At 36.6% G+C, this 23,766-nt stretch overlaps 2 protein-coding genes across 2 annotated transcripts; both read right to left on the reverse strand.

Annotated features, from left to right (window-relative positions):
* Positions 1 to 1,599: 1,599 nt before the first annotated feature.
* Positions 1,600 to 2,088, reverse strand: LOC149010645 (uncharacterized). Its single transcript, XM_089162466.1, has one exon. It carries the CDS (start codon positions 2,086 to 2,088, stop codon positions 1,600 to 1,602), a length of 489 nt encoding a protein of 162 aa, XP_089018592.1.
* An 8,023-nt stretch (positions 2,089 to 10,111) lies between these two features.
* Positions 10,112 to 23,443, reverse strand: RECQI1 (RECQ helicase l1). The gene is made up of 10 exons (XM_089163654.1): positions 23,297 to 23,443; positions 22,207 to 22,601; positions 16,310 to 16,570; positions 13,789 to 13,952; positions 13,383 to 13,479; positions 12,165 to 12,208; positions 11,627 to 11,741; positions 11,205 to 11,555; positions 10,853 to 11,089; positions 10,112 to 10,697 (listed from the first exon to the last, which is right to left on the reverse strand). Exons 1-10 carry the CDS (start codon positions 23,433 to 23,435, stop codon positions 10,590 to 10,592), a joined length of 1,911 nt encoding a protein of 636 aa, XP_089019780.1. The 5' UTR covers positions 23,436 to 23,443; the 3' UTR covers positions 10,112 to 10,589.
* Positions 23,444 to 23,766: the final 323 nt, after the last annotated feature.

Consider the following 23,766-nt stretch of genomic DNA (forward strand, 5'->3'; position numbering starts at 1 on the left):
TACAACCCATTTTATAGTTTTTACATTAAATATTGTTTGAATCATCATATTACCACTAGGTAGTATAGACTATGAGAAAAATTGAGTATGAATTCAAAGATCAAATAATCTTCTAGTACTTGTAAAGGACAATTAGAAGGATTAAGTATGAATGTCCAATCAAATGTACCATGTTTGTTTAATTTAAGTAAATATTTATCTAATCCAGAGGTGTTTCTTTGCATACCAAGCTAAATACCAACAAAAAAAAATAGACTAATTTCATAAAAAGAAAAAAAATCAACATTCTCACAAAACAATAATTCAATTTAAAGACAATCAATCATAGCACATGTTGGAATTTAAAAGGATTTTTAATTTGAAGATTTGTTTCAAGAGGATTGTCCGTTGGAACTTGAGGAATGAACTTACGTTTCTGTATTACTACCTAATATCTGAGTTCTTGATTTCTATAAAGTGGGTGGAATTTTTACAATGTTGAATGATATTTCATTTTTTAATGGGAATTGATCAATAACAATTTTGTTTTCTATAGAATTTTGGCTCTTGTTGCAAGATACTCAACTATTTCTTCTTGTTCTTTTTCTTGCATACAACAAATTGTTATACCAAACCGATAGTTAACCTGAGTATAGACAGTTAGCTCGAACCCAAACCGCACTAAATTGAAACTGGCCCGAAATCATTATTTTACTAACGAGCCGTGTTTGGATTGGATGTATTTGAACTCAAAACCATTAAACTCAACCCGAAACTGCTCTAAACCGCACAGTTGACATCCCTACATACAACCCTATACCAACAAGAAGGGACAAAGAGAATGGAAAATCCAAAGCCTCTTGAGAGAAGTTTCAACTAACCCAAATGAAATGGGAATAATAAAATGTGAAGACTTAAGAGTGGTCTCTACGAGGCAACCTGTCAATTTGTTGTATCTCCATGTTTACTTTGAGTGAGTAATTTTCCTCAATCCAATCATATGAATCATAAGAATCTGGGTCATAGATTTAAGAGAAGGGAAGGGGGGAGAATAGTTTGGATCATGCGCTTAAGTACCAAAAGCGAAGATACTAGATCGATCAACACAGCTAGCTTAACATAAGAGAAATAAAATCTATATGACACAATGTCTGCTAAATAACGGGAGAGATTCAACCCAGGAATCCAGATTTCAATCCAGAGTGCTGGCAGTTCTACCAATTGCCCCTTTTTTTTACGGTAAAAAAGAGGAAACCTATCAATTACCAATTCAAATACAAGCGAATTGAAGCTTATTCTCATTAGAAAATAACACAGAAGAGCATTAGCAATCTATTCCAATCTGAAAGTCCTCATTTCAGTATTTACAACATCGCCAGATATAGCTTCTCAACTCTTTTTTGGTTTTTTGAATTACGGAAAGAAAGAATGAAAGAATGAAAGAATGAAAGAATGGATTCAAGGGAACCAATTGAGTAAACTTGGAAATTAATTAACAAAAAACAGGGGATGTATTGAGTTGTTGAAGAATCTCATTTGTTGTCGTACTGGATATAGGAAATCTGTCTTTGAAGCTTCATTTGCTTGTAGAACCTGGCAATGAACTCCTCCGCTCTTACGTCAATCTCTCCTCCTACCTTCTTCTTCTTCTTCTTCGTCATCTTCTAATTCTTCCCGGCATGAGACTGCGGGAGAGCTCTTCTGTCCATCATCTCCAGAATCACAATCTTCAAATTTTTCTTCTTCTCTTCCACTCAGCAGGAAACTCTTCCTACCATTGTCGTGTTGATTTTCATTGAACAGGAAATCATCATCCAAATCAAAATCAACAGAGGGAGCATTAAGACATGGAATGCGAAATCTCATGGAAGCAGGGCGTTGCATCTTGAAGTGAAAAACAGGGGTGTCATCAAAAGAGAACTGACGTTCCCTGTAATGGATAAGATCTGGGGAAGGATTATGGCGGAGACCTTGCTTGATGTGGCTTGTGAGGAGACGAAGATCCATCATCAGTTTAGTTCTGAACACTCCACCTTTCCTTGCCCACAGAAAAGCAAACCTAAGTAGAGTCCATGCTCTGCGCCCAAAAGCAGTTTTCTTCTTACCCATCTCTGGCTTGTACTCTCAGGTACGACTTAACTCAAAAACAGCAGCTTTCTCTACAAGCTAGTTTTCTTAACGGACAAGTGTGGTGATGGGTTCCGGAAGAAGGAAGATTGCAGAAACTTCAAACTGTGATATGGAAGTTAAGCTATTTGGTTGATGTTGAGGTGCTGATGATTTTGGCTGTTGTGCTGCTCTGCTTATACATTTATAGTTGGTGCACACGCTCCTGAGGAGTTTGATGGGTTTTCACTTTTTGATTGTTTTCTAATTTTCTTTTAATTAATTTTTAGAATTTTTTATATTTAAGGGGTTGGAGACGCGGTGAGAGAGAGATGGATTCAGAATGGGGACCGTAGTGTGGAACCTTCAGAGAACTGTGGTTTTTTTTTTTTTTTTTTTTTTTTTTTTTTCGGGTTTGTGGGGGGGGGGGGGGGGGGGGTTGGGGGATCTTATGGATTAAACAAGCTTCATACATATAGCCGTTTTATCCTCATATTGGGTGGAACTGAGATTCATTAGGGTAGTTTATACATATTTAATTAGATTATGTATCTTTCAATAATATTGTTACATAATTATTTAAATATATGATAGAGTTTCGTTATGTAAATGCAAGGTTTTTTACTCGGAGAACATCAAATCATTTGTCCAATAGGTTGTCGGATATATAATAGTTTTGAATTTTAATTCAAGGTCATTTATTGTTCATCGCATGTATACAAATTTGTAAGGCGCATGCAATCTTTTTATCGAACATGAAGAGCATGATTCTCAATTGTTGATAATTCAAATCATCTTAGTTAAGATAGTAATACGATTGAGTTGTGTCAATTAAGCTTCTAAAAAATGTAATCATGACCTCAGATATCCTAGTTTAACCTTTGACCCCATAAAAAATTCAATCTTAACCTTTAACTACAGTAATAAAATAATTCATAATTCCATATTGTTGTTGAACATTTAATAAAAATGATCTTACTGGGTTGAGTCGAGCTAGATAGTCAACGTTAAGTTTCCTTTAGGGTTAAAAATTTAGGTCTATCTGATGTTGACGTATAGGGCAAATCACGGATTTCAACCATTAAAGCCAAACGTATGTCCTTAATTTTATACTAACAATAGTACGTAAGAAGAAATGATTTTGAGAGGTAAAAGTAAAACCATCCAATATTAGTATTAGGTATAATATATATAACAATACCAGCTGAAGTTGTATTTTTGGTACAAGCAAAACAAAATTCGAAAAAAAAGAAGAAGAAAATTTCAATAAAGAAATGATTCTAAAGACTTAGAGGGAAGGAAATAGGAGGCTCCACCCACAACCTGAAAATGAGTAATATTAGTTATAGGTGTTTCTGGTGGGTGGGAAACTAGAAGGTGGCAGGTGGCTTTCAAGCAAGGTTGTCTCTTTCAATTTTAAAAACAAGAGCAGCTTCACTTACTTTATTAAAACGGAATCATCACAAAGGCAAGAGACTTTGTCCAAGTAAACGTTTTTTCTTTCTTTTTGTTTCTGCTCCGTGATTCCATCCATACAACCATACAACAACCAGACACAAAGAGAAAAGAAAGAAAAACCAAAGCTTCTTAAGAAATTTTGAAACCTTCAGGGAAGTGGGAAATGGACTGCTGGTCCGAGTTGTTACTAAGAGACAAGCTGTTGATGTGTTGTAAAGTTGTTGGGGTCTCTCCAGCTCCTATTTCTATATTTGATTGTGTGGTTTGTGTTTCAGAGAGCCTAGCTCTCTAGACCTCTATACAATTGATACCATGCTATGGTCTTTTCTAATGGAAAAGAAAATGTTGGTTTGGTCTGGAATCAAGTTGAAACAGTCAAAATATTTTGATAAAAAATACCACGAACCAAGCTAATTAGGGAGACCAAGCTTGTCAACTTCCACAGTTTGAAAATTGATGGTGGTTCCATTGACAATCGGTCGCAAGAGAGTTGTATGTGTCTGCGATGGAGAGGTAGCCTAGCTGAATACATAACTTGGAGATCGATGCCACAGGTAGACCACGGCACAAATGAAGCTAACAAAGGGATCTAGAAGTTGGGTTTTAGGCGAAGGCAGTGGCTGTATGCTTCTGGGTTGTAGTTGTAGATGATGAGTGTCTAACCTAATATCTCTCTCCCCTTTTTTCTCCCTTTTCTCTTACTAAAATAAAATGACTTTCTAGCGGAAAGAAAGAAAAAAAAATTCCACAATTTGTGTGCTTATTGTATGTTTTTTGTATTGTGAATACATCACATTAGCATAAATGCCAATCCAATAATAAGAAGTAATCTTAAATCTAATATTCAAATTTTGATGCTAAAAAAATGAAAGTCTCTCTAAAATGCACACCGTCAAAATATGATCCTCTAAAAGGGTGCATTGTGTTTAGCGTGTTCTTTGACAGGGTGCATATAAAGTTCTTTACTTTTTTTATTTATTTATTAGAAGAATTTTTTTTTTTTTTAATTTGGGACTAAGTTGCTTCACTAATAATGTAATGAACTAGTTATATTGTATTTTAGCAAATAATGTCTTTTCCTTCTTCAATCCTCCAATTTTTTTCCTAAACGTGGGAGGTGAAGCAGTATTTTTTTTTCTTTTTCTTTTTCTAGAAGGAGGTGAAGCTGTATTGAGGCTGTTATATTCAACATTCTATTAATTTAAATTCTTGTTTATTATAATTTATTCCCCTGATAACTAATTGAAAAAATGAGAATTTCCAATTTAACTCTTATGACATCTGGATTCAATTTTTAATGCTATATAATACATATATCGTGGACCTGTAAAATTAACAAATCATATGTGGCGTGCATGGAGAGGAATGTATTGTGAAAATGGTTGTAAAACAAAATGATTCTAACAAAACCCAACTCTTTCAAATCAAATTGAGTCAAGAAAAGTTCAATCGGTTTTTTGATAATATAATCTTTATTGACAAGAACATGTATTGCAGAGGCATTTTAAATTAAAAAGTTGTACTACCCAAATCATCGTCATTCTTTTCAGATCCCTTCAGATCCCTTCGGGAGTTAGAGAACATCTTCAAGTAGATCTGGTGTCCAGCCTTCATTGAGCTTTAGTTTCTCTCTTTTGGGTCTTTGACCTTGTCTATATACCTAAAAAAAAGAGAGTAGAGAATTGACTAATTAGTCCTAGTGTCCTGTCCATCAAAGATTACACCTTCTTGAGGAATTGATGCGAGCATTGATAAGATTGGGTACCATTAGCAAAGCAACGGAAAAAATTATACACAAGACAAGATTTACATGGTTCACCTGAAGGTTATGTTCAAAGTTGAGTAGAGATGGTTTTTGACTATGATGAAGAAGAATTGATAGAATCTTAGTCGGTTTTTCACCCATCTCAACCTTTTGAGAGACTAAATATATAGAAATAGATGAAGCTAGACACAACTTTGAAGGAGAGGACCAAAATGTGGATCTCTACACCTTTTATTTTTTGGTGTAATCAAAATGTCTCTATACTAAAGATGCCCAAGATAGCAAACCATGACCTACTCCAAACAGTTTAGAGCACATAATCAATCATTTCATCGAAATTTTGAACAAAGATGTGTTTCCTGAAAAATAGCCAACATAAGAAAAAGGCAATTCGAGCACATTTAAGCCCCGAAGTAGAAATGATCCCAAAAATTTTCTTTTAACTTGAAGGATGCTTGTTTGAATTTTCACTGATTCACTGATAAAAATATTTCAGAACATGGCTTGTTCAGAAGTAGCAGGTATTGGTCTTGGTCTGCCATAGTTATCACATAACATAAACCAAAGATCTCAATTAGAGCTATTGGAGTGTAGAGACGCATCATAAGCAAGCTTCATATTATAGCCTTTCACAAGAGGCTCCTATAATGGTTCTTGCAATGGCATGCAAGTAAGCAGGGTGGTAGAAGGTGACTAATATAGTAATATGTGAATCCCAAATTTCATTGAACACACATTGAGCTTTGTTCAGAAACACTTCTGGAGATCATAATTCCCATTTTAAGATAGAATTGTTGTTTTTCTCCTAGATATATTGAGAAATAAGATTGCAAAAAAAAAGTGGTCTCTCCTTACTCTTGCCCTCCCAGTCCCAAAGCCACTTAATGTTAGATTCATTGTAATCGTATCACCCATGCAAATGGGCATGGAAGGGTATGATCAATAGTTATACATACCATTTACTGTCTGATCGAGTTTCCTTCCATCCATAGTGAATGGGAATCCATTTAGAGAGAGCATTACAAATATGTCAGAAGAATACTGGAACTAATAATAGTTAATTTGTGAATCCTAGGATGTTATGGTGGTTTTTCAAGTCCGGCTAAACCTACTATGTTTTTCTTTTCTCTTTTTCTTTCTCTTTATACCTACTAGGAGTGGGGGATCTTGGGGAAGGAATAATACCTACTAGTATGATATGTTAAAATGAACATCAAGGAATCATGAACAAAAACATAAATAAATCGAAAGCAATACAAAGATTTAATGTGATTCACCCAACAATACAATGTGCTATGTGCATTGAAAAAGAAAATTTTTTTTACTGAATAAGATCACAATAATATCTTTCTACTACTTGCTGAATTGGCGGTATAAAAGCTCTCACCCAAAAACCTGAGAAAAAATTCCCGAATTTTACAATAACTTTATAAGAAAACATTAGGTATATATTTTAGAGTTTAATCAGGTAACCTTAGAAAATAAGTTATTTTGTTCACACATAACAATGTAATCTTCAAAGTCCGGTACAAAAACAAAACAATGTAATAGAACTAAGAAAGTTCAAACCAAATTTTGTCATACACCATGCAACGACAGATTTGTAAAAACCCTGAGATAAATTTTAATGTTGCAAAGCATTTTCTTTAAATATAAAAAACAATAAGTAGCCACTAAATGAAATATATAAATTAATTGGACCAATGAACCAATGAAAGAATCAAAGAACCAATAAATTGCTACTTATAAATTAATAAGTAGCAATTAATTGAACCAATAAAAGACTTTGTTGCAACGAATGAGTACTCTAGATTCTCTCCACCCAGCTTGTCCCTCTACCCATACAGTCATACTGAGACCCACATTCACAAAGCATTCCCATGTTAGAAAATGACAATATAGTCTCATGTGAATGTGATTGTATGGTATGTATGGTAGAAGAGAAGTTGGGTGGAAATTAAAAAGATATCCACTAGGGACACCTATATTAAAATGTTCTTATAGCCCATTGCCCCCCAGTTGAGTGCCACCTTTGAAATACTACTATTCTCTTATGGGTTCTCAAATATCCTCTCAGGTTTCAAGATTTTTCAAAACACCCTCCGAGACTCCAAGTACTCACTTGCTAGACAGCAAGACTAAAGCTTCAACCACAAGGATTTAAAGAGAATCAACAGCATAGCTCCTACAGGTTGGGAACCAGCAAAATTTTATCCCTGAAGTACTACCCTAAGCTAAGTTCATATTTTTGCTATTAGTCTGATTTGATTGGGAGCCGATATACATACATGCATACATGTATGTTTTTGATAGAGAAAATTGCTTGTAAATTGAATGACTCCAATGATGGTCAGATTGTACTGTATGAATTTACCTTAACTTTCCTTAAAATGAAAAATATTAAGCATCAGAGATGCCTCTATATATGTCCTAATTGATCCTAGATTGATGCTGGGATTAGGCAAATTCTTTGAAATCGATCTCTTGCCCATGTATAAAAATGTACTATGTTCTAGAAGTTCTTCCCCAAACGGGGCCTTTTCCTGCGGAAATGAAATAAGCATCCATCCATGATCCTGCAGTCACCAGGTATACAAGGAAATCAATCCCACCAAGTGGAGCTCAACTCATGCTCGAAGTTTGATTGGAAATAACGCACAATGCATGAAAACATGCGTCCCTATCAGAGAAATATTCTAATGGTGATTGATTGGCAAACCTCTCTCTCTCTCTCTCTCTCTCTGGAGATGGAGCTGGAGGTTGGTAGAGTTGGTAACGTGGAAGAAATCTAGACAGGGACCCGATCTGGGTTGTCTGGTTTTTAAATTTTCACCATTCCTCGGGACTTGCGGTTCAGGAACCGTTGACCACCACAGAAAATGGAGCTACACATCGCCGACAACCCACTTCCGATTCCTCGGCCTAAGACACCGCTCCCACGTTATGTCCTCTCTCTCTCTCATCTACTACTTTTTTTTTTTTTTTTTTCACTTGCTTGGACTACGTACGTACTACTTTTAGTCTTTTACCAGCTCTGGTTAGTATTCTAAACACCGACTACCCTTTCACGCGAATTGCTTCAGTGCTGCGCAATTAATGCCCACGGTACAGCATATGGTAAAGATCAAACTTGTGATCGAGATTTCCATCTCAACCACTTATTTCACATATATACTATAACCCCAAGAAAAAATTAAGCAAAACAAGTTGTTCAAGGGTCCAGTCACAGTAGGCTGTATCTATCGGTTAGACCATTTTAAGAGACATATCGTCCTATATCTAGTATTGTATCGGTTTTGCTAATGTAATTTAGTATAATTCAATGGAGAGACTTCAGATCATTTATCTGTTTAGTCAAGATGGATACATATTCTCTAGTATCTCAGGTACGTGGGTAATTTACAGCTTACACATTAATTGTATGGCATTGAAGCCTTTTCTTATTTGCCCTTTTTTCCAAAACTTGGAATCTTAATTCTTGAATTCATTTTATGAATGATTCTACATAAAACTGACTTGGGTTCACTTCTAATTCAATGTATCAGCACAATTGACCCCAGAAGTGTGAAAAAAAAGGGACAAACTCTCTAACCTGGAGTAAAAGACTCTATTTCCTAGACAAAATAAACATTAATATTCTGAGTTTGAGCTGTGCCTGTGAGAGAGTTGTGGGATGGCATTTCCTCTGAAAAATTATAAATAGTGATGCCATGGGCTCTTTCTCTCTCTCCAAGCCCTTTTCCTCGTCTTGCCCTGCGTTAAAACGCAGGGAAGGGCTTTCGTGCGCAACAGATTTGAGAGAAAACTCAACACGAATTTCACATGCACCTATACATATAAAACGAGAAAGAGGAGGATCCGGAGAAAGGAGTAATGGAAGGGAAAGAACAAATTCTACCAGTTCAGTCAAGAAATGGTGGGATTGTTCTTGAAACAGCTCAAGCCATCTCCAAAAGTACAGGGAAAAACACGGTGAAACAAAGCAATGTAGGAAAGAAGCGCAACCCATTTAGCCTGGTCAGGGCTGCACTGCTCGTGCTTCGCGGTAAAAAATCCAAATCTGTACAAGCCGAAATTGTTTCTTCAAAAAGCCTATTGACGAGTCTCGTGGTTTCAATGCGCCCTTTACACCTGCAAGACCACCAGCAAGAACCAGCACCGCCACCACCAGCCCTGACAATAGATAGTTTTCAGGAGCCGGAGCCGGGACCCATGTGGGTGCATGGTGTATCCTCGCCATCCTCTTCTCCCTTCTCCTCGGCCTCCAGCTCCACTGGCACCATGAGCCAATATGCTTCTGCCCAAAACCTTCAAGAGCTTGGTCGAAGATCAAATGGGTGCAACTATGATGAGGGCATCGATGAGATGGAGGAGGAATTTCTTGATGATGGCGATGAGATGATCGACGAGAAAGCCACAGAATTTATCGCCAAGTTCTATCAGCAGATGAGGCTTCAACGAGATAATTGAGAGGAGCATGCGTGTATTCCATTCCACGTGCATGCATGGTATGTAACTTTATGACACTAATTTATGTTTTGATTTCCATCTTCTATATTTTCATTTTTGTTTCCTGTTTATCTGATGTTGCAGAGTTGGATCGAATAAATCGGTTTTTAGAAGTGGTAGCTTTACCATGACAGAAGATCAAGTAAAACGTTTTTGGGAAAAGACTAAGGACAGGGAGGGTGCTCGGGTGATTGCCTCGGTTGGTGGCGTTCGTTAGATAGAAAAGTCCGTCTTTTTCTCTTCTTTTTTTTTTTTTCCCACCCCCAACACCCCTATTCATGCGTGTAATATTAAGAGTTTTTTTTTCCTACAAAAAAAAATATATATTAAAAGTTTTTGTTTCAAATCCCAGAAAAATGAAAGTGGTCCAATTCCTTGAATTCTGAGAGAACTAGCAGGAGGTATTGACTACTGACACAAGAAGTTTACAGCGTTTCTGAACATTCTATAATGTAATTTGACCGAAAAAATTCAACATGAAATAATAACGACTAATAATGAATGGGTACCTAATCAGATCTCAAAAAGAAAACTTACAGAAAATGGGCTTATTGTCGCACATCACAAAATAAAAAAATGATATGCCACAAACATTTAGCGAGTTTACAACCTATTGTGAGATGGACCAGGAAATTCCTACAAATCAGGAGGAACTAAACAATATGCCCCATTCTCTAACGTATAACATAATGGAATGGCACTAACCTGTGGCACAAGCTATAAAAAGTTACTCCAGGAACAAGAATTGTTGAGCATACAGAACAGTCGCTTCCTACTTTGTCTTGAGGCAGTTATCACAGGGGTTTGGACCATATTTACAACCATTTCTGTTAAAGGTCTCTCCGAAGTGCGCAAGTAGGATTTGCCGCCTACATTCAGTCTGCAAAATGCACAGAGAATTAAACATGAAGTGTTAAGTGAAATTAGTCAAGAACCAAATGAAATTGGGCAGTAGAATATTCTGCATGGCAGCATTCTGGGGATAAATAGGAATAAGATAATGTAACTGCATTAAATAGGGAGAAACAAGGATACCATCTGCTCACAGTATGCTTGCATTTCGTGTGCTCGATCCATTCCCCTCTTAAAGCTTTCACCTTTACATGTTTGTTTACGCCCTTGTCCATTTCGCAACATACAAACGATCCGGCTGAAATCTTTTTTCTGGTACAAAACAACACATACTGCTGGAAGATTATCCCTACCTGCCCTCCCTGATTCTTGATAGTAGCTTTCAATAGACTTGGATAAGGTATTATGGATAACAAAGCGCTGCAGGGGCAAAAAAGAAAAAACAATCAGGTTCTATCTATATACCATCAGACCTAAACTTACATGCCAAGGAAACCTCTTGAGATATAAATCTGTAGTTGTAATGTATACTCACCACATCGGGTTTGTCTATACCCATTCCAAAAGCAATGGTAGCACATACAACATCAACCTCCCCTGAGTGCCATTTCTTTTGCACATCAACTCTTTGACGGGCACCTAAGCCAGCATGGTAATACACTGTCTTCATCTTAAGTTTATCATTCAAATATGTGGAGACTTCCTCACATTCATTCTTTGAAAGGCAGTAAACAATTCCACACATATTATGGAACCGATCCTTCAGTAGTTCCCCAAGTTGCACCATTGGAAACTTCTTAGCCACTACTTCATACTTCAGGTTTGGTCTATCAAAGCTTGTTTCAAGAACAAGAGCATGAGGAATTCTTAAAGAATGTAAGATGTCCTGAACAATATTAAAAAAAATTAGCAGTCTTCTAGCTACCAGGAACATGAAAGTTCAAGAGTTTATACTACCTTCTGCACTGATTGGGTTGCAGTAGCAGTCAATGCCATCACCGGAGTATCTGGAAAGTTTTGCTTAAGGCATCCCAATCCTCTGTAATCTGGACGGAAATCATGTCCCCACTGGCTGTTGACATATTTATAAATTATAAAGACAATAGGTCATTCACCTCTGGTTAAGTAAGAAGACTGCTTATTTGGTAGAACTTAAGAAGATCAAGTCGAAAATAAGTTCATCATCTTTGATGAAGGTATATAATACCAAAATCATAGCCCTAAGAACACGCCCTACGTGGTGTAAATTCAGGCTTAACAAAGGATCTTACCATCCAATCTAGAACCAATGTAGAGCATTAAGAAAAAAAGGATAACATATATCACGGGTCATATATAAAATGTATGACTTATGAACTTTGATCCATATTGAAACAGTATGGAAGAAAGGGTTCACCAAGAAATTGGCTCAAGACATATTTTTAAACATTAATTCCTAAAAACCATCGTATTGTAACTACACAAACTTCCATTGCTGAATCTAGTAAGAGTATACCTTACACAATGTGCTTCATCAATGATAAATCCTGCTAGTAGTCCCTGCCAAATAAAAAGGTTAGTTTACCCTTTCTCAGTATTGTCTAAAAGGGTAGCTGCCAAGCACATTTCACTACAGATCAAGAAATCTAATGGAATCCATTCAGAAGTAGTTTCCAGATGATCTAGGTCAAGGAAGACCAGACTGCGGAAAGCAAGCAAACACCATAGGCCAGCAAGAGAACTCAAACCATAGCAAGTAAAATTCGGTTGGAGGACACAGAGTGATTGAACAAGATAAAATATTAGAAAAGCAAGCAACAGAACACAACTTCCAGAAAAATGGGAAAAAAAAATGAAAAAAATCAACGAAAACGGTTAGTGCTCAAGTGACAGCAACGCATGCATGAAAGAAAACAAAGGAACTTTACCATTATGTGAGTTGTCATTTGCTTCTAACACTCAATAACAAACTAAGTGCACTATCAACCCCTGAACCACCAGGATTTTGGCATCCACTGACTCCACATTTTGATGGTTGCATAATAGAAACTCATACTTCTGATTCTCCAAAAGAGACAACCAAGTAACAACTCTAGGCTTCTAGCTCCTTTCAAATAAAGAAATTCAGGAGAAACCAGATTAGAAACTGCGGACCAAACATGTATATTTGGATTTCAGTTGCATAATTTATGGATCTGGCAAACAGTAGAATCCTCAGTAGGCCCCATCTAGAGAACTTTTGGTTAGTATTAGTGTCTTGATTTTAATACATCTGAAGAAGCCATAGCATATGCTCTTACACAGAAAAAGTTAGTGGTACCTGTAGAATTTTACTGAGTAATAATCCAATCTGTTCTTTTTTTTCAATTAATAAGAAGCTACAATTTTATCATTCAATAAATTGGTGATTAGTGCTGAAGGTTTGCTGGCACTATCCCCTGGTTATTAAGGGGGCAACATATACATCTATGTTGTTGCATGTTCACATATATTAGGACATCATGTGAAACAAAATGATTGGGCAAGCACCTAAGAAAACACCACTCCTATGCCCTAATTAAGAGCCTACAGGCATGCATGTACCTTGGATACGCTGGTATTAGCCTACCTTTGGACAGTCCAGGAGCACAAAATCCACACCTTGCCCACACCAAGAAAAAAATACCTAAAATATTCATAATTAAAGTTTTTCATAAAATCGTCCAAGCCTTGTCATAAACTCAATAATACTGACCTTCTGGTGCAAGCACTTAAGGACCTCAAAAAATGATACATTTCCAGCAATCCTTTCAGGGGTGACATACAAAAGCTTGCACGATGGTTTATTTTTCCTAGAAAAAGAAGATACACAAATAAGTTAAATTTGAATCTCAAGGTCAGAAGATAATGAAATTACAAGTTGCTAGTATGGTGACCTTGAATGACAAAAAAGCATAGTCAGCAATTTGTTCATTGAATGGATAACATTATTAATGTGCAAGTTTTTGTAGAAGGCTTCAACAAAAGTTAACCAATAAACCTTGAAAGATCTAGTAAATGAATATCTGGCAGATTTTTTAATGAGGAAATATTAAAAAGTAACAACAGAGAGAACCATGAAACAAGGACATTGTTGGGGGGGGGGGGGGGGGGGGGATTACCTTAGTTCTTGGAGCACTGCAGCTGCTTGGGAACCAGTTTGTTGAGAATTCAAAAATGTAGCTGGTATTCCAAATTTGAGATTAAGTGTTATAATCTGATCTTGAATGAGGGAAAGAAGGGGACTTATAACAACCGTGACACCTTGATGCAAAGTTGCTGGTAGCTGTACAAAATAAATAAAATTGGACTGTCAACATTACAAACAAAACTCTGGGCACTATTAAAGCATGATCATATGGTGCTACAAGATTTACCATTATTTGCATCAAGCATCAATGATCTTTCATGTATTTTATTAATTTCACCTAGGGCACATACAACTCATCTAGGAATGGCAAATGGAGGACCATGCCAAATAGGTTCCTGATTCTAATAAAGTTCAACCCATTAAGTAATCCTTCTAAATAGTAAATACCTTATTAAATGCTCTTTCTCCTAATCAGTAAAGGTCTTGCTATGATCATTCATTTAATCAAATTCTTTTGTAAGTTGCCTACGTTTTAATCTCAAATCATGCTAGCATAAATGCGAACTGATTGATACTCCAGACTTCCCTTTCATGTCTCACTATGAAGTTCAAAGATTTGATCCCCATACTAGATGCAACTTTTCCTTGTAACAGACATAACCCAAAAATTACTTTCTTCCACTCAGATAAGATCTTTCTTGGTACTAATATTGAAACCAGGCCTCAAAAGGATTCCAAAAATCTTGTACATGTTAAACATGGTAAACTTAAAGTTCACTTAGACAAACTAAACAAACAGTAATTGATATTTAAAATTGATGCTCATTTGACATATTTCTGATGATGAGGCACTTCAAATGCCAGTTCAACTAAGAACAAACTCTAAAGGAAATCAACACACTGATATTCTCAGGCCCATAACTGATGAGAACACAGGGAAATTGACAGGCTTGCAGGTTCAGCAATAGAAATTCACCAACAAAGTAAATCCACATGCGGTGTTGAATGTATTCGATCAGCAACTCTGGTCACTCACACACTAAGAAATCGAATTGAGAAATTGAAAGAAAAAAAAAATTATAAAAGATGGACAGTCTAGGCTGAACCTCTCACTCTGTCATAGTATAGGCATCTCATCTTAACGGCATCTCAAGGCCATTAACAGGTTTCAAGCTCAATCCAAAACTAAAAATACTCAGATACAACTTGGCTATGAATTAGCATTATTCATTATTTAAAAGAATGCAACTACAACATAAATCAATCTACTAGAAGTATCTCAGAATATAAGCAAAACCAACACCCAATAAATTAACAATGTAAGAAATCCTATTAAATAAGCAAATTTAAGTTATAAAAAAATAATAATAAAAAAAGGGCTTCTCTAAACTGAAAACAACCTACATGCAAGAAACTAATCCTAAATAAACTCCTAAACCAAATTGATTGCCTAAGTAAGGACTCTGCAATGCACAGCCCTAGGCCAGGTGTGGATTCCCAGTGGCACAACAGGGTATCCGGCTCGTGTGCTGGTGTCAGCAAGGCCATCTGATGTGCAACGAAAAACCTGCTGCACAACAGCAGATCCAGGTTTCCCTTTGGTCCTTGACTTAATATCCAATCCAGCTGGCTGAGGGGCCTAAAAGATCTGCAAATAGTTTCCTGAAATTCATCTCCACACAAACAGTGGCCTGGCCTCCTAATATTTCTAATTTCTCCAAGCAAGGTGGCTCTGAGGTCCAACAATTGAAAAAAAAAAATCTCAGATATGTGGAATTTGATATGCAGAAGAACCTGAGCAGGTTCTCACTGATTTCTCTCAAACTACTCCCTACAACTTAGCTGGTTGATGTGGCAGAATTTTTGCTTTATATCCCAAACCTCCCTCCTGAACCAATCCCTTGTTTGGACAGAATCAATGTGCTGAATTTGGTCCATATCACAGACCAGATACATGCTGAAACTGATCGGCTTAAGCAACCCATAATATGGGCCAAGCTTGGCCTATCTTGCAGCTTCAAGAATCTACATCATGAGTTGTAAAAGCCTTTCACCCTATAAGGCAGGGAATGGTCCTTTCTTCTTGGTGTCTGCAACTTAAGGCAAGCCTTAAAGTGTTAAGCTTATAAATTTCTGGCACAACAAAAGTAGAGCCAAGTGCCTCAGTGATAATTATTCAGCACCCAGGGTTAACTTATCTATTAGTGCACCTTTGACACTTTTTAGTTCATTGGAAAATGTAGTGTTCAATTCTGTAAAACAAAATGGCAAATGTGCTGAATTACAGAAAATTTAACTTGGCATGATTGAGCTTTTCTAATGACACCACCACCCACAAAGAGACATAGGAAGAGAAAAGAGAAAATAAAATGAAGATGCAGCAGTCTGCATTCTATGGGATGATCTTGCCACATAGATTGGTTCTAGATATAAACAAGGAAGGAGGAACATATCTAAGAAGAACCAGGAAGCATGCATACTTTGCCTGAGATGAGAACATATCATATCTAGGTTCTTGATCATTCATGGAGGAACAATGCAGGAGGAACTACCTGGTAACAAAGACTTTTCCCACCACCTGTGGGCATGAGAACGAAACAATCTCTCTTTGCGATAAATGCTTTACAAGCCTGATGCTGCAAAGGTCGAAATGTTCTGTTTCCGAATATAACAACATTTGCCAATTCAAAATCATCTAGAGCCTGCAAATCTTCATAGCCTAGAATTTCACTTTCAGCCTTTGATTTGCTATGGCATGTCCTCTTGTTAGAAATTTCTGAAACTGAATCTGGATGGACTAATCTTCTGCTACCCTTTACGCAGCCAGTGGGAGGAATACCAGGAAAGGTTATGTTATAGAAAAGCAAAACAGTATAGAGTATTCAGGTCTCAAAATTAGCTTGAAGAACACCACTATCTAAAATTGAAAGAATAATCACATCATCAAAAGGTGATAATCCATAAAGCCAAGATAGATTTACCGGTCATATGTATCAATTATTCAGGAGTATCAATAGGAAAGTTGTAAAGTTGGCATGTACGTAGTTCCACATGTCAGGAGAATTAATGTGAGAAACCAGGGTATGAGTAATCATCACTCTTAGTCCCTAAAGTTTGAATTCCAAGGGGAAAACTTGAAAATAAACAGCTTAGGGGATCATTTCTTAAATTTTATGCTGGATCACTTCATGCTTTATTGCAAGAATAGTTGCACTAGTTATCACTATCATGGAGAAGTGTCTAGCATGGGCTTCCTCTCAACTACAAGGGCTTGGAAGATCAATTTTTGTTTACTTCTTTTCAATAATCAATTTCATGATTTTAACTTTCAGTTGTCCTCCTTTTATTCATCAGAAAAATGTTAAAATCAATTTTTCTATGAACCTATATCATATTTATTTGACATATATTGTACCATGACAACTGGCATATCTGGGCATGGTTGAGTCAAGAAAAGAACTGAACCATATCATGGATGGTGTTCTCTGCAGGACCATTGCAGGAAAAAAAAATCCTCTTGAAATAAAAAGAGCCTTGGCACCTGTTTGGTAACACTCCCCAGATAGCCATTAGAAATTTGTTAGGTAAACAACCATTATTTCTTGTTTACCCAAAGACTGAACCCCAGCCTTGAAAACAAATAACCCAAAAAGAGCTAAAGTTCAATTTGACGAAACACCCTAGACCTGTCTTCCTCATCCCCAGACAGATTTTGAGATTTTTTATCTCAAAAATCCTGATTGTTCCTCTCAAGACCTCGACTGTTGCGTGAAACCACATGAGCCTCCATCAAGTTCTTCTTCCTCTTGTTCTCAAGTTGACTGCGCTGTATCAGATGGCCAACATTTGCACCTCTTGAACTTGCCTTTGAGCATTTGATCCTCTCCAGCAGGTAATAGGTTTCTCCAGTCACCACTGAAAAAAAAAAGGCACACACACACACACTTACACGTTTTAAGCTTCCCTTTTTCTGTTTGGTTTTAATGAGATGAATCAATGACTGTTTTGCATTTCTTTCTTTATTATCTCATTAAAGATCTTGGATATCGTTAGTTGTTCTCCTTATTTTTTTTCCACCAAAATCTCTGGGATTCTTCCTTCCTACCTAATCCCTTGTACTTCTCTTCAGATGTTTTTCTTGAGTTTTTTTTTAATTATTATTATTATTATTATATTGTTTTACTCTTCCATCTCCTTTTGTAGCTTCAAAGAATGCTTAACTAGAATACTTCCCAGATGAAGTTACATCGTTTATCTGATTATCCAGTCTGTCCTGTGATCCCACTGGGTTGTTTTCTAATGCTTCTTGTCTCTTTCTGCTTATCTGGACATGTGCATCCCCAAAAACTTATCTAGACTTGGGAGTTCTGTCTCAAGTTGTTTGCTTCTAAGAAAGAGAGATCCACACGCTAAAGCAGAGGCTAATTATCTTGACCAACCCCACCATGTTAGAGTTTGGACTGCCCGTGCTCAATGAGGGACACCACAATAAATGATTGGACTAACCCAGTCTGATACTTCCCAGAAGATTGCAAACAGGGGTCAAGTTGAGCCCCAAGAGGATACCTAATATAGACATCAATTATAAAATAGAAGATTAGCTTAATAGCCACCCCCAGATACAAACCTTAATTCCCATGTGGATGGTAATATAGCTGTGACAGTTTTCATTTTCATAGTGACATGACACCACTCTCCAAAATTTTCACTCCTTGTGTTCCTCCCATATCTTAATCTCGAGTAGCTTTTCTTCAACCCTATTTTTCTTCTTCTTCCAACCCAGGGATCAAAACTTATGGGTGTCGATTCCAGTCATTGCTGCGCCCTTCTTCTGCCGCTCCCTTCTTCTGCTTTTGTCCTTGCAAGGAGGGATAACGGAGCAGGAACAAGAACAGTTTTACAATTGTAGCACTGCAGGAGCACGAATTCTTGGAGGTAGCTGCAATTTCTTTCAAGGTAGCTGGGTTATTGGATGCTTCTTATCCTCTCTACGACTCTTCTAGGTGTTCCTTCAAATATCCAGAATTCAATTGCCTATGGCAGACTTGATAAGATTTATTTTTATCATTGAAAATGAATGATATTGGTAATACATTACTATAATAATAATGATGTTATAATGAACCATAAAGGTTTTCTCTAGCTGCAATACAAGTTTACCAGTAATAAGTCATTGCTCAACTCACAGCTACTAGCCAGTCTTTTGCAAGGTATCCCTTAAAGCCAATATGGAATTGAGCCATGTACAACTGTATTTTCTCAAGAGAGTTCCTTCTCTCATTCACTCCCCCAGGAAAATATAAAGTACACAAATGATAAACTAGTTGATTACTTTTAAGTCTTTAACTAGGTTAGCTGTTTTCTTAAGTGGGTTAGGTTGTAAAAGCAATGCTTATGTTCTACTCAGAGTGTATAATTCCTTAATAAAAACATTAAAAGGTAAAAGGGAGATGTGAATAAAGATTTAGGTATTTACCAAGCATCATAACTGCTAACCTCCCAAATTGTCTCTTTCCCAAACCCATTAAACTTTGAATCCATTTGACTTTTTGGTGGTTTTCATTTGAAAATACTAAACAAATCATCTCAAATAATGCTTCCAATTATCACGAGAACTCTTCCATTTGTACTAAAAATCTAATCATCAAGAAGGATACGCATTTAGCAAGATTGATGAGATCATGTTAATTGTTGGTTTAGGAGGGAATGATGGACCACTATCCATAACTTTTCATTTTTATTTTCATTTTATGTAGTGTTATTATTTCTTTGTTAATTATTGATACAAATAACTGACCTTAATTTTTAAATGAAATGAACCTCTAGACACATTGCAATAATGTATTCCCCACATCTATAAATATATGTTGTCATGGCTCTTGCACTTCAATATGTGGTCTGTCCATTCATACATGCTACAAAATATCGCAATCAAGGCTGGCTCCTTTTCAGTTTCCTCTTATTCACCACAGTGATCAATGCAATAGCAGTGACTAACCATAAATATGGTCATGGTACCAGATCTCACACTTGAGAGCAATCTCGCCCTTGAGAAAAAGTGAGGTCTCGCCCGAGTTGGAGAGATCTCGCTTGGGATTTGGTATTTTTCCATCTCGGGGGTTTTAAGGGCCATGTTGGACTCAAAGTTGGTATTCAGCCGAGTTTGGGTCTTCTAAACACACTGGCAGCCTTATATTTATGAGAAAAGAACCCTAAGTATGATTTTTAACTTGACCCTAAGTTTGAAAGTGAAATACTGCAAGAATGAACATGCAAGGTTAAAAAACATGAAATATAGAACCATTAGGACATATAAATGAAAAGCAAGTGACAAGATACATCAGATAACTTAAATAGCAACAAGATTCCATCCATATGAGTACAATAGAACATCACATTCTTGACTCTCGATAATACAATAGTACAACCATCATAAATTCAATATAAATCATAAGTTAATAACAGAATTGTTGGGTATAGCCCATGCTTCACATTTTGTTGTAGACAACCTTCCCTCCGACACACACGAGGTCCCACTCCCTCGTGAGCTAGCAGAGTCGCAAGGGGCAAAGCCCTAGACCTGTAGAGGCTATCACTTTGGGCCTTTGGATTTCCTTTGTAGTTTGGGCTTCGGCCCTTGAATGGCTATTGCAGCTTAAGGAAGCTCTCGGCAAGAGGAGGCAAAAAATCCAGCAAAAATGAACTTGGGAAGTTATCAGCGAGTTAGGAGGTGAGAAAGGTCAAGATCTTGACCAGACTCACTTGAAATGTGGGATTTTAAACTAGTTGGTGGACCGAGATCTCAATCGAGTCGACACCTCTCGGTCGAGTTATGGTATTTTAGAGGTCTCACCTGAGATCTTGCAAGATCTTGTACCATGGATATGGTTTAGTGTTTGTGGTTTAATTTAGAGAGCTTTACAATCAAATCCCACCATACTAGGTTTCTACTAGCTGGTTCTCCATTTTGCTCATTAAATTCCCAAAAATAATAGGCTAAATGCATATCTGCTTTATGTTTTTTGGGTGGTTGTATACAAATAAATGCAAGTTTGCTTGTTATACAGGTGGATGAATTTATTTTCCTACATCTATGGATATGTATACAATTATCTTTTGTTTGGGGCTTCAGGTGGACCATTCTTATAGTTTCTTGTATTGAAGCAGATCAATAAAGCATTTGCTCATTGATCAAGAAAGCAAATACAAATCAATTACAGCAATTGTATTTTGAATTTTGAGAACTAATTTGTTTTTTCTTTCAAAGGACTGTTAGCGCAAATGGAAGAGCACCTAGAAATTATCTAGAATCACGGTTTGATGCTACCAAAATTACTATATTCTTGCCATCCTTTTATGTATTTATATATATATATATATATATATATATATATATATATATATATATATATATATATATATATATATATATATATATATATATATATATATATATATATTTTTTCATGTGGTTTTTGGAAAAAGTTTAGTTATAGAAGCATGTCAAGTGTTTCCAGTGACCATTTTTTATGCCTACCTTTCTGATGGCAAGCCAACGAGAATATGTAAACAACATGAAGCAACTACTGCAAGTTTTTAGATGAAACAGAGATTACCATATACATAGTCATGCTTCGTGGTTCTTTTTCTCGTGTTTAACAAATTGGGATGTCATAAACAAAGTAAACAAGAGACTCATTGGGTGATTTATATCATGGAGAGCGTTTTGATAGGCCAAATGTGATTATGATTGTTGATGCCACTATCACCACTATGGTTTTTATGGTAAAAAAAGTACAACTTTATGTTTTCTGATCAGGTTTTACCATGTTATTTTTCTCATAAACAATCCTAAAAACAGTTTAATGGATCTATTAAATGACCAAAAGTGGCATCACGATGATCTTTTCAGATAAATGTAAAAAGGTCTTCTTGTTAAAAACATGCCATCCTCAGCATGGAATTGTCACCAAACATGTACTTCTGGTGCGCTTAAAACTTCAGTGCAATGGGATCTTCTGGAGCTGTCAAAAAGAGGGTTGTTCTGCCAAGGGTCATTTTCTGTAGTTGAAGCTTCCCATTTGGGTTACTGGTGCATAGATGGGCTGGTTAAATGGATGAGAAAACTTCAACAGGAACATTCTATTTTCTTCTACATGCTTTTTCTTACGATTAAGATGTTATAGATGTACTTGGTACCTGGATCAGCAATGCAAATCATCAAGATGGATATTAATACCAACCTAGCTCATATAATGTTATTTGATCATGGCAGTCTTCAGAATTAAGTTGCTAATACAGTTAAACTGAAAGATGATGCTAATTTAAAACACCCCCTTACCCGCAACCCCCCCCCCACCAACCAAAAAAAAAAAAAGAAAGAAAGAAAAGAAAATTGGTGCTGCATCCTCCATTCCAGCATCTAGAAAGAATACAAAGTTACACTTACAGTGGATTTCAAGGGGCATTTACTCAAGCTGTAAGAAGAAGCATTGCAGGTCTCATCAAGACAGACAGATTGATGAGAATCACTGGTATGTTTGCTTGGAGTTCCAAAATCTGAGTGATCATCATCACTTGAAGAATCCACTCTCAATGCATTTCTCCGAATCAGAGGCTCAGGTGAGTCTTCACTAATAGAGATATAACTTCCCAAATTCCCTTTTTCAGTTCTGTAATCATCTTGAGTTTCTTTATTCAACATGTTAGTTAAAGCTCCACATGCTTCAGATTCCATGGCTTGCAAATCATCCCACTCCTCACTGTCCTGCAGACACTCGGCCAGAGCTGCAAGATAATCATCACCACAGTGCTCAACGGTAATAAAGTCCCTTCCATCTTCTCCTGAACAGAATAAAAATCAAAGACAATGAAGCATAACACTGCTCTGAGAATTATTGGGATAACACTAATAAGAACCAAGGGGAAATTCATGGCTTTTTTTTTTTTTTTTGAAGCATTTCTTCATATAAATGATTCAAGAAACCAATTCACTATAAGATTTTCATTTCTTATATCTTCTAAGTTGAACATTTCTTCATGACCTCGATCAGTTAACAAAAACAATGTGTGAAACTAATAATATTTTACATACAAACAGGAACATTAGTCGGCATCAAACATAAATATGAAAATCCTATTATACATAATACAGGCTAAAATGAATTCTTGTCCATCTTACAGAATCAGCAATGCATACGAGCATAATGCATGACAACCAGACCTCAATAATACAGATGGAAAATCCAAACATGTTTACATTAATATATCGGAAAGCGGCATATAAGTAGGGTTTATGTGATTTAGACATGGCTTGAACCCACTAGAGGCTGTACCAGTATCAAGCAGCTGAAAATCTTCTTCTTTTTTCTATAACTTAAAATGCAGAAGGAACAAGTTCTGGCATCTTCAGTATGCTAAGATGAAATGTTGGTAGAGAAGATCGTAACAACATATTGAGAGAAATTCCCAGCCAATTCTTCGCAAAGACAAGATTTTATAAGCAGATGGGAAGGGAAATTTTAGGTATTACTAATTACCGTAAAGCTCCACTAGACGATCTAAGCATTTCTTAGAAGATTCTTCATCGAAGCCAAAATCAAGAGCTAAGCTAATCAACCGAGTTTTCTCAAAGTCTAAGCTATGATCCTTCATCGACATCTCTCGCCCACAGTGCATGCTCAGTGTCAAGGAGAAAGAAAGCGCGAAAATCCAACCCCAAATTTTGATTTATATTTCGTGTTTTACAAGTGCAATGACCAAATTATCCCTCGTGTGTTCGGTACTACTCGCTTGCGCGGATGGAGCAGGCAAAGAGACGCTAATCTGCCGTTGTTTCACACTTTCATGCAAAAGCACGATGAGTCAGATCCTTTCCACCAAGTCCTTTCCCCTTCCATTATACAACTACACTTACATAAGTGTGGGACCTATACTCACAAGATATGTTTATGTCATCTAGATTCTCTCCACCTATACAGTCACACTCATATGAATTTGGGAACCACAT

The sequence above is a fragment of the Hakea prostrata genome, chromosome 7 (assembly GCF_041222555.1).
Source record: "Hakea prostrata isolate BN-2017 chromosome 7, UWA_Hpros_2, whole genome shotgun sequence".
NCBI lineage: Eukaryota > Viridiplantae > Streptophyta > Magnoliopsida > Proteales > Proteaceae > Hakea > Hakea prostrata.